Genomic DNA, 12,291 nt, shown 5'->3' on the forward strand with positions numbered 1-12,291 from the left:
ATATTAAGATGGTTTGAAGTGAATTTGCCAGAATGGGACTTTGATTCATCTTGCAGCTACTTTTTCGTTACTATAAAATGTGAGTGTAGCAAATAAATAAAGAGCCCAAGTAACTCTGCCAATGACTCAGGCTGTCTGTATTTGTGTTTAGAGGAGGACATTCCATCATTAAGCGTCATTAAGCTGGAAGCCTTATTGTGACGTCTGTCGTTGTGGCTAAGATCTGGTGAAAACCATTCAGTGATCCCTGGTGCCCTGTATTAAATCATTCCAATTTTGTATTCAATTTGTCACCTGTCTGGCAATCAAGACCAAAGATCACATACCAAGAGATTCAAAAACTAGTCTTTTATTCATAGACAAAAACAGGACCTTTCATAATCCAGGTAACATCTTAATGGTGTATACCCACACCTGCTGGTCATCAGTGGTAGAGCATTGAAACATCCCACTGAAGGAGAGGTAGTGTGACATGATTTAAATATAAATAAGCAGCAATAACACCACTTGTGTTGGACACCAGTCATTTGCCATTTATGTTCCCACTGTCGAAGAGCCAACAGGGCATCCTGACCACAGCCATTTTATTATAAATACACCCAGGCCATGGCCATCTCATTTTATACAAAAACAAATATCATAATATATTTTCCATCGTAAAGCAAGCTTAAAAGGAATACCCTTCTGTGCTGTAACACTGTAACTGTAGGTTACTCTGTAGATCCAACTTTTTCTAAACTTAATAATAGAATAAACATTTTAAAAGCATGTACACTTTAAGTAAAGTTAGCTTAATTACAGTGTACCGCTACTGTTCATTTTTCACCTGTGAAATGCTGTCAAGAAGTTAATTAATTACTGCATGTCTGGTCTGGTTGGGTCATGTGCCTGTATGTCTATTAAAGTCACATATTTGCTTCATGTAAAGGAGAGAGTCCTAGGTTTTGGTCTCTTCTTAACCTGTTTTTTAGGCACCACCGTTTTCAGTAGCCTCCTCACTAGGTCCAGTCTGCCTGTCTTGATCAGAGCCCTGGATAACTCTGTGACCTCTTCTGTGTGAGTCCTGTAAAGGCACCTTAGCTCGGACTTCACGATGTCCTCAGGGTACCTCTCCTCTGCCTTTTGCACCCACAGCTCCAGCTGGGTGATGGCGAGGCTCGGGTCAGGTCCTCCCTGCATGAACACAGTCAGGAGGGCGTGTAGGAGGCAGCGCAGGGCGGTGGTGTTCGAGCTCCCTGGTCTCTCTAACTCCACCGCCCGTTTAAAGCACTCTGCAGCGTTCTGGTCCTCGCCCTTCAGCAGGAGGCAGCGTCCTCTGAGCACGTGGAGGTCCGGCAGGCTGTCACCCTGCTCAAACTGCAGGGCGTGGGACAGACTCACCAATGCGCTGTTCACTGCCCCCTCGTCCACCAAAAGACTCTCCTGGAGTGCATCGACACCCATGTAGTAGAAAACCTAAAGGGAAAACATCAATGTGAAAACCCTGTTGTAGCAAATCCATTCACGTTGCTCATTAGTAGTTTGTGTCTTTACCTGTGCCATCTCCAGGTGAGTCCGCAGACACTGACGCACAGTCAGGACCTTGTCCAAGTCTTTTCTGGCCTCAGTTAGCTTCTGTCGGTCCGGGACTCCACCTTGACAATGTTTTACCTTCTCCAGGTCGCTAATGTAGAGCATCATATTGATCTAAAAGGAAAACATATATAAATACTTGTACTATACACCTTTTTATTAACATCTTATTTTATCAAATAGAGACAAAGCGCAACGTGTCATAATCTGAAAACCACGCCCACTGGAGGGGAAACAATCGGTGCCACAATATCAAGCCCTCAGGAAGAGCGCCGGTCGTTGATCCCAATTTACCTAGTGGCCAAACGGCGATACTACAACTACTGTGTCCGTCACGTGATGCCATTCGGCCCAAAAAAGGCTTTATCACATAGACTTACATTGGGAAAGAGACGTCTGTAACTCAGCGGATAATTTTTTTTAGGTAAATCAACTTCCCAGCATGAACACTTGAATAGCCCTTATTTAAAACATTAAGTCCTTAAAGTTGTAAAATGCTCTAATAGCCGAATACGGAGTCATTTCCCTTCCTCTGTCCGTGTGAATGAGAGCCAGACCGAGGCTGGAGCGAGGGCTAGGAGGCGGAGTTAGCAAGCCGTGAGGACACCGTGACCGGGCCATGTGACCGAGTGGATGCTACTGCGCCTGCTCCATGGGCCCAATGGATGCGCAAGATCGCCGTTAGATCCGGGTACTTTCACATGGTAATTGACTGAATTTTGACTTGATCTGCTGCAGTACCTTGGCACGGGTGCAGTACGCCTGCCAGTTGAGCTCTGGGTCTGGGAGCACGTTTAGAGCCATGTTGCAGATCCCTGTGGCCATCTCATGTTTGCCCAACAGAAAGAAGATCTTGGCCAGAAGGTTCAGGGTGAACGCATCACCACTGGCCAAGTTTATGGCCTGAGGACACAGACAGTTATATTGTATGTTATGGTAAAATATAGAAATATAAACATATTAAATTAAGTCACTTGACCTCATGATTAAAGCAGATCTTACCTCTGTAACTTTATGTATTTCCATTTGAAACAGGTTGTTAATGGGGATAGACAGTTAAACACGGGAAGGACACTTATTTGTTGAGAGGGGTGGGGGATTGTCCAAAAATCGGTGATAGTGTATGGGACATTTTGATTTTTTTAAATGGAATTTTAACCACATCTGCACACACCAACCAATTCCTTACAGAAGAGGAGCATGAGTGCAACAGATGTAGTAACTTTCAGAAATTACATAAACAACTAGTATTACCGCCTCACGGTTGTATGTCTCCAACAACCAGTCAAGTTGCAGTTTAAATCCATGTCTGTCCAAAATGTCATCACTTCATCATTTTATCCTGTTAGACTTTTGTGTGAAATTGTCATAATTAGCAAATTAATTCTTGAGTTATGGCCAAAAACGTGTTTTGTGAGGTCACAATGACCTTTGACCTTTGTCCACAAAAATCTAATCAGTTCATCCTTGAGTCCAAGTGGACGTTTGTGTCAAATTTGAAGAAGAAGAGGAAGAGGAAAAAGTTTATCAGATTTAACAACTAGGCCTAAGTAAAATAGTCCTCACTTGTTTTTTATCCTAGCTTGCCTGATATTTGGTGAGAGATCTAAATGTGTGTGTTAACTTACAGTTCCAAAGCAGGATAGAGGATCAGAGGCTGAGTAGCCACAGTCGTGAACAGACATGGGCACAGTGGAGAACTCTTCCTTCCTCTCCAACATGATGCCAACAAAACACCAGGCTAAAGCTGAGGGGAGAGAGCAGAATCATTCATTGTTCAACTCCCTCTAGGTTGAAGAAATTATTGTAACTACTGTATGTAACATAAAATTGTCAATGTTATGACTGAAACAAAGTTCTCTACAATAGTCAACGGTCCTTTGCATGGATTGCAATGTACAGTACGAACTACAGAAAACCCAAAAGATTGCAGCACTTAAAGGTGTTATTGATAACATCGATAACATTCAGCCACTGGATGTCACATTCTCCCTCCCCCGTTCCGTTGCATTCACTTCACGACAAGTGGTTGCCAGGCACTAGCCGCCAAACTCAGTAATTTTTTTCCCACACTAACTGACAACTTGATCGCTGACGACACAGAGATACCACATGATACCAACGTCATCAGACTATTGGCTCACAAGCCTTGTTGGAAGTGGGAACCAAATGCCAGATATCTTCCACAGAGATAAACAAAACATTAATTTTGGACCCGCCAACATTTTTTTAAAATGATTACTTCACAATCAAAATCATTTTTCTTAGGAAAAGACCTACTTTTATTCTGCACCTTTCTGAAGGCTCTGTGGATGTATTACTTTTTCATTTATTCATCTATATACAAATTGTATCACTAAGACCTTTAAACCAAATATCAAATACTACCTACAATGTGCTGCAATGCACATTCAACATAATGCCTCTAGAAGTACAACAGAGCAGAAGTACTCATAGAGAAACCTACTGCGTTTACCTTTGTGTTGTGTTTTCTCCGATTCTAGTGTTTCTTTGAGAAGCTTCAGTCCCTTATTGTAGTGAGAGAGTCTGGAGTATTCAGAGTCCTCTTTGGTCTTTACTATGTCGTCCAGTCTGCAGGGAGAAAATTACTTAATACAAATTAGACATTAAGTGGTGTAGTTGTTATCTTTTGATGAGTTTGTTTTGTACCTTATATAGATGGTTGCCATTTTAAAATACCAACTTCGTTTTTCCTCTATTGGTATCTGGAAAAACAACAATATTCTTTACTAATAGTCTTCAGTTAGACATAAAATGACATTTATTATGTATGAATAAATGTTTAACTCTTCAGGTGCATGCCTGCAGCATTGTTTAATTGCTATTCCACCCAAATTTACAACATTTTGCACTTGTCTTGAATGAAAAATAGTAACGTAAAGGCATATGTATGTGTATTATGTATAGTATTACAGTGTGTGGATCTCACCAGATGCCCCCCATAGTCCAGGGCTCTGTTGTAAAGTGTCAACGCTGCCGTCAGCCTGTCTCTCAGGTCGTCCTCACTGTCCAGCTCCACATCGTAGGGGTAAACATAGGCCTGCTCAGCCAGGCAGCGAGCCGCCATGAGCCTGGTCTCTTCCTGAGAGGCCTCTCCAGCGTCTACTCCCATAAGGTCGGACACTTTCTCCACACAGTCCGCTGCATCCAGCTCTCTCCCCAGCTTGTCGTACACTTGGCCCAAGTTGGCCCAGGCATTGAGGTTACCAGGGTCTTCTTTACAAATGCCTCTGAAAAGGACACAGAGAGAGTGCGGTTAGAAAAAGATCCCTCCATAAAACGTCTTGAACATTGGAAGTGATTTAAAAATATTTCATGATGTTTCATTCTCATTTTGACAAAAATAATATTGGATTGCCATGAAATTTTTAAAAAACTTCCATGGTCCACAGAGGACTTTTTCCTCTAGTTGACATTTTTTGTCTTTATTGAAATGTTTTGACAACTATCGGATGAATTTCCACACATTCATAGCCCTATCAGGATGAATTGTGATAACTTTAGTAATTACAAAAAAAAGATCTTAAGGGAAACATTTTGTCCCGTACTTTGGTTTATGATTAAATACCTGCAAAACTACATTCCCATCAACCTCAGCTGTACTTTGTGTTTTGTGCTAGTTCGCGAACGTTAATGATAGCATGCCTAACTAATTGCTAACTCATTGTGAGCATATTATCATGCTGACATTAGCATTTAGCTGAAACCACCGCTGTGCTTAATTATAGCCTCACAGAGCTGCTAGCATGGCTGTAGACCCTTGTTAAGTGGTGTCTTAATGCAGTATAATTGAACTCAGGAATAAGGAAATCAGTGTTACTGTATTAGATTAAACTTGAAGTGTCATCAGAATAATAGGGCTGCTTGATTATGGCGAAAATCAAAATCACGATTATTTGGGTCAATATTGAGATCACGATTATTTAACACGATTACTCACTGACTTTGGAAACATAATGCTTTTAGAAAGAACATTTTGTAGCCTACATTTTATATTTAAATGCATCAATCTGATGCACTTTGAGAGCAAAATTAAGAGGCTAGATCTATAAAGAACTTTGGTTGACAATCCCGAGCGGCTGTCCCTGATTTGCCGAGCTGGGTGAAAGTGCACCGCTGTAAAGGACAAGAGTACACTGGATTTATAACACAAGACAAAACAAGGGCGTCATTGCAAAACGTAATGTGGCACAATAATCATTTTATGTCGATTATCTTGTTTTCATAATTGTTGGAAGCCAAAATCATAATTGAAATTTGATTCATTGCACAGCCCTTCATAATAAGATTCATAGTTTATATAAAAGAAGTAAAATACAACTTAAATAGTATCATACATACTTTATGAGCATCTTTACAATATGAAGCATCAGAATAGAAAAAAAGAAGTACGATACACACCAGCTCCGAAATGTAAAAAAAGGTAAACATTACAGACTTAACCTACTGCCCCAATACTCATAGTAAAGATGAGTGTAATTAGAGTAGTAGGTTAAGTCTTATATCTGCAGAGAGCAGCAAAATAAAATAAAGATATTAAAGTGTTAATCCTACTAGAGCAACTCATATTTATGATCATGCTTGTTGATTTGTCAAAGCCAAACAAGCCATTTGTGTGTGTGACTGCGGTCATGTTAACAGTATATTTGTAATGTAGCATCCTCCATTTTTGGCCCAGCCATTCACACAATTTGTCAACTAGTGCATAAGATTACTGTGAATTTATGGTCTTGATTTTTGTAAATTTTCTACTATAGTTAGTAGAAAGTCAGGTTGTGTTTTTGTGCTGCTTTTTCTACTGGTGCGTAAGTGTGGTGGTTCTTGGTTAGCTCACAGAGGTTAAGTATATGTAGTAAGATACATGTCAACCTGTGCGGTGTTTCTGTTGTTAAGAGTGCTACAGATCTCTTGTGAAATCATGTAACCACAGTCTCAAAATGAGGCCTCTTGCTTAGTAACCCTAACCCTAACCCCATAAACAACAGTGTATCATCACCTGAATATTTCCTCAGCTGTGTCCAAGTGTTCCAGGTGAAACGCCAGCAGGCCGAGCAGATTTCGGACAGCGTACTGTAGATATCCGGCTTCAGCCTCTAGCTCTCCTTGCAGACTCTCCTGCTTCAGGTAAGTGTCCCTGAGTCTCAGCTTCACAGGCCCAATGGGATCACAGTTGAGGTTGAGGTCCAGGTGAAAGTGGCCGGGGATGTAGTCCATGTTCTCCATGAGAGACTCGATGTCGTCTGTGCCGTCTTCCTCCATGGCCTCCTGCTCTTCCTTCTCCACCTACTGTTTAAAAAAAAAGACAAGAAATACAATAAAAATACTGCTTTCATATATGTTGATATATATTTAGATCTCTATTTAGATTTAGAAGAACATACCTCGCCCTCCTCAGTCTACAGTTCGACCTACTGAGACAAAATTCACCCAGCCGCGCTTGTCAGCTCACTCTTGTGCAGACAGGTTGAACAGGTTAGGCTCGGAAGTGACAAGGGAGTGGAATAGCTAATGTAGGCTACGGGGGAGAAAGTGTACAAATACATACTCTTCCCAAACACTTTTTTGTATCAATTCCCCCTTTTGATTCTAATCCAAAAATCTCAATCATCATCTTTCTTCATTTTTCTTTCATCACTTGATTTTGCTATTTGTCATTATTTTCTTATCTGGCTCTTTTACACAAGTACCAGCTGACATTCCTTAAAGTTTGTTCTGACACGATGATATTATTTATGTCTTGAGTTTTGTAAAAATGTGTTTGAGGTCTTGTTTTGATGAATGTTTCAGTTATCCCCCTTCCTGTGTCAGCTGTAGGCAACCTAAGAATGTGAACCATCAGGATCAGTGTGACTGGTGAAGCACTGAAGGAAACGTTACTACTTTAAATTACCTCATTTCATTCATAAATATGGGTCAGTTGCACATCTTTAATATCATAGCACACTGTTCTGTTAATACTGTTTATACTGTACATATCTAAACATATTCTTAACTACCCCTTATTATATATTATATTTATTACCACTGAACATATGTATTACTCTGCACTTTACTGCTTTTTACACTTCTGGTTAGATGCTAAACTGCATTTCGTTGTCTCAATTCTTGTAAAGTTGAACCTGATCTCATCTAATCTTAAAGAAAAACAACATGCAGCTGTATGCTGAGCTGTTGACAGAACATATAAACACCTAAATTAGATATGCAGATACTAGTTCAACAAAAGAAGACTTTGACTGTGAATCCTCGTTATCCTGCAGGTCACAATACTATCTTGGAAAAAAACATGTTGAGCACATTTTTGTTTCAGAACGCTTTTGCATACAAATCTAAACTCTTCCACTAGAGGGTAACCTTGCATTATAATAAACCAGTGGAACAAAAGGGAGAAGTATTTTAAACCCACTATCACATGCAATGATTCGATGGGCTTTACAGGCCCACATCACAAGTGGTTCTCAAGCAAGTGCAAGCTCTCTAACAAGACAGGGGAGAAACTCCACAAAGCCTCCGCAGAGACGGCCGAAGAGATAATTCAAAGAGAGATCAGCCCTCGTCTGACAGCTGGGGTGCAATAACAGCTATAGGAGGAAACAAATCAATTACACAATAAAAAGTCCAGGACTCAGGAGGATAACAGTAAGTGCAACTTAGGAATAACAAAACCAATATAATAGTTCAAAGAGGTAAGTCCCAGGAAGTACTGTTAGTCCATATTCAAAGACTCCAGGGATGTATTATCATATGCAAACAGTGCATTTCCATACAATGAAAAACATTCTCCAGTCAGCATATACACAGTATTAATCAGTCACAAACAATGCTACAAACATAGTTAAATAATGAAAGTGATTCAATACAATACAGAGCTCAACAATAAGGATTGCCCGATTGCCCGGGGCAAGTAAAACACCAATCTATCAACTCTCCTGTCTAATCGGATAAAAGAATTAAACACATTGTTTTTTCCGGAGCTGATAATGTAATTAGCTAAGGATTGAACCATCCTTCTCATCTCTGTTGAGAGCTGCACATGCGCAATATCGTTTGGGCACTCGCAAGAAAATGATGGCGGGTAAAGACAAAGTTTATGAGCTGAAGCGCAAGCGAGCATTTCAATTAACCTGGAAACAGGAGTTTAGTTTGGTGGTATTAGAAGATGTGGGAGGAACTCCAACTATGTATCGTTCAGTTCGTCGCAAGTTTGTGAGCAAGGCAGATAAAACAGCGACTTTTTCAAAGGCACGTCAAGTTTCTGAAAAACGTCATTGGAGTGCCATAACAAGAGCCGATAGCATCTTGCTTGCATGGCAGCTAAGAGTTATTCAATAACCGCTGATAAATAACAATTTGTATAGGGGCAAGTAAAAATTGACTTGGTGCAAGTAGATTTCTGACCCACTTGCCCGACTGGGAAAGCAAAAAAAAACAACATTAACCCTGCAACAGTTACAAATTATGCTCACTGCATGGAGGTTTTAAATTTCCACATCACACTTGTGTAAGTTGCATACTGGGCCATGATTGACTTCCAAACTGGTCACAAAAGCATCATCATTCGTCCTGGTCTTAAACTGATATTTTAGGCGAGCACACAGAAACCTTCCCTTTTCAGCAGATAAATGCATTTGTGTCAAAACCTGCACATACTATACATCGTTCTGCACAGTCAAGGTCAAACATCAAAATAACGTAACAATAAGGAAAAAAGCATTTTTGATTGGAGGGGGATTTTAAAAGACCAATATCCGTTCATCACAGTCCTGAGTACGACAGCCAGGGGCACAGGTTGGAGGGATAGGGGCGGGATGATGGTAGATTAATCAAACTGTTACTCAATGATGGAGGAGGCTCAGGCTTTCTGAACACTTCAGTAGAAAACAGCAGTCCTGTCTGAAAAGTAAGCAGTTTGCAGGAACAGATCACAGGTCAATCAGAGGAGTACTTCTAATACCAAACATGCAGGTTTTTTTATGATGTGGTTAGAAACTGGATACCCTGGAGCAGCAAACCCACACAAATGCCTCAGTCAGGTTTGAACAGGACTGAACCACCTATGCCATCTCGACACTTACTGTCAGAGTGTGTTGTGTAATGTGCATTTAGCACTGCAGATTTGCCTCCTCGTGGGCAGCCTTTTCCATTTGTACCATGTGGGTGTACAGAAATCTGAAAATGTTCTCCTCTCGACAACCGTTGCCATGGTGGCCATCATGGATACCGGGCTGATTGCATGGTAACATAATGATGACAGATGCTTGTTGGTGTAGCTGTGCACCCTCCGAGCCACATTTAAACAGCATTTTGCTCATAAAACCTGCAGTTTAGGTGATGGAGTTTACATCCCAGCAGCCAAGAGACAAAACAAAGGTATTAAGGGAAAGATGTTAACCCCTAATAATCCCTGTAGCTTTAGCAGTACTCCCCTGTAACGTGGGATTAGGATACGTGTCCCACATACTGATAAAGGTCTTTTAAACTAACCCCTTGTTAACCTACTTAATTGTTTTGGTGTCCGTCTTAATTTCTGGCACAAAGGGCAGTATATAGCTGATGAAGAGTAATATACAGACAGTCAGGGATGAGAATGTAAAGGCTGCCTGGTATATTGTGAACAGTATGAACGTGAACAAAGATGCCAACCTGGCAGCATCAAAGTTCTTTGAAATCCTTCTCTGCAGAGACGTTACATTTACATTGACAGGAGCATAGTCGGGAAATTTGGGGCCCCTCACGAGATGTGACACTGAATACAAAAGGATCACAGGATCACAGGAAAGCCTTATTAATCCAGACTTTATACCTTCTCTCTAAAACTGAGCTCTCCTCAGTTATTAATGCCTTTGATTATTAAGAATAGAGGGATTTAATGATTATGTATTATATTCTCCAGCTCAAACTGAAGCCTCATTCTGGTATCCAGGCTCAATAGTTCTCCTGCCATATCACAAAGAGTGAGACAGTCCTAATCCACTTCAGATCCTGAATCCTGCTTTTAAACGTATTGTTATTCAATGCAGATGTCCATCTCCCTTTTCACTGCAGACTTCCCCTTCATCTCTTATTCCCCTGAGACACACTTATACATGTAATTAGTGCGTGGAGCTGAAAGCCCTCTGCCTTTCTAAGCCACCTCATCACTGTTAACTGTATTTCCATTCTTAGTCAGCTTCTCTCTGGCAGCCTGAGTGAGTGTTTGCAGCAAAAACCAACTCTTCAGCTCTCCAGAGGCCTTCTCTGACTGCAGATTACACAACAGAATATCTCTTTGTACCGTCTCTGTGTGTAACGGGCATTTATATGTTAGAACTAGGGCTCTACCAAATACCATTTTTTGGGCTTTGAAGCTTCGGTGAGAAATATTCGAAGGTATTCGAAGCTTCGCGGCTCCGCGCAGCAGGCCAACATGTTCTTCTGTCGGTCTTCATCTCCCCCGTTTCAGTGCCAGGACAGCGTCGCTGCCGCACTACTGTACACACATGCACCTCTACAAACAAACAGCGATATCCTTCTGAGAATAAGTAATAATAATTAATGTTGAAAATGAATAATATATAATGTTGTGGGATAATTCCTTATTTCATGGGCTATTTTGGGATTTATACATTATTACTACAGTATATACTTATATATGAAAAATTAAAAAAATAAAAATAAAAACGAAACATTTGAATAGTGATTTGGGGGTCGAATACCATGGCAACGGTCGAAGCTTCGAAGTATTCGGGTCAGCCCTAGTTAGCACGCAACATTTTCAGGCAATCTTCGCAGAGCAAATTTAGCAAAAACTATGACTAATGTTATTTATTTTTATGATTTGTTTCATCTCTTTTTTTCATTTACTTCTATTCCATTGTGCATAAAAAGTGGGATGCTGTTCGCCATGTGTCTTTGTTACTTAGCACTTGTGGATACAACAATCTCCAGATATAGATTTGTTAGCAAATTTTACAATGCTTTCCCATAAGCAAGCAATTTTCCCATAAAGAAAATGTTAAGGGGGGAAAATTACCACACATCTAATTGAACTTTCTAACTGGCAACATTTAATCTCCATTGCCCCGAAAGTGCCACAGTGCTCCTGGTTCCACATGAGGAGGTCCAGGCCTGTTGAGGAAAAAATTGCCTGGACTGAGTGAGTCTGTGTAGGCTGGGAGAGAGTTGTCATGTAGAGCCACAGGGTGAGTTAGGGCTGTGTATTGGCAAGAATCTGGCGATACCATACAGCTACATACTTTTGGTAATCTACTTTGATGCTAATTACTTAAGTAACATTTTGAATGCATGACTTTTACTCCTAGGACAGAGTATTTCTACACTGTGGTTTTGCTACTTTTACTTATTAGCCTACTTTTTTTAATCATATTTGCTTCAAACCTGCCTACTTCAGCTTTTAAGTATAGTAAACTGTTCAGTTCAATCATTCATTTTATTTTGGTAGTTCACAATACTCCAACGTGTTCCTTTAAGCGTGTTTTATTTTTGAAAGTCGTACCGGAAGCTCTGTGATGATGTAAATGCAGCTGAGCTGACAGTCTGGGAACTCCTCTCCTCTCCTCTCCTCTCCCACTCTGCGGCTGCTGCTCGCTGTCATCATGCAGGTGGAATCTGCGCAATGTAGCTCCGCGTAGCTGGATCTCCAACCAGACAGACACATCACCGGCCTGCAGCGCTCAGACACCGGACACACACTGCACT

General features: G+C 40.7%; 1 protein-coding gene across 6 annotated transcripts in view; it reads right to left on the reverse strand.

Annotated features, from left to right (window-relative positions):
* Positions 1 to 333: 333 nt before the first annotated feature.
* Positions 334 to 12,291, reverse strand: part of ttc22 (tetratricopeptide repeat domain 22) — a 49,648-nt gene continuing 37,690 nt past the window's right edge. For 5 of the 6 annotated variants that reach the window (XM_037770421.1, XM_037770416.1, XM_037770419.1 and 2 more), the window contains 9 exons: positions 12,089 to 12,291; positions 6,590 to 6,879; positions 4,523 to 4,823; positions 4,243 to 4,298; positions 4,049 to 4,164; positions 3,201 to 3,319; positions 2,314 to 2,475; positions 1,534 to 1,686; positions 334 to 1,455 (listed from right to left, as the gene is read on the reverse strand). In XM_037770421.1, coding sequence (XP_037626349.1) covers positions 919 to 1,455; positions 1,534 to 1,686; positions 2,314 to 2,475; positions 3,201 to 3,319; positions 4,049 to 4,164; positions 4,243 to 4,298; positions 4,523 to 4,823; positions 6,590 to 6,852 — 1,707 coding nt within the window. In that variant the 5' untranslated portion in view covers positions 6,853 to 6,879; positions 12,089 to 12,291 and the 3' untranslated portion in view covers positions 334 to 918. Of the gene's footprint in view, positions 1,456 to 1,533; positions 1,687 to 2,313; positions 2,476 to 3,200; positions 3,320 to 4,048; positions 4,165 to 4,242; positions 4,299 to 4,522; positions 4,824 to 6,589; positions 6,880 to 6,974; positions 7,042 to 12,088 lie in introns of all 6 variants that reach the window. The other variant, XM_037770417.1, reaches the window with a different exon arrangement.

Source organism: Sebastes umbrosus, chromosome 5 (genome assembly GCF_015220745.1).
Source record: "Sebastes umbrosus isolate fSebUmb1 chromosome 5, fSebUmb1.pri, whole genome shotgun sequence".
NCBI classification, from domain to species: Eukaryota; Metazoa; Chordata; class Actinopteri; order Perciformes; family Sebastidae; genus Sebastes; species Sebastes umbrosus.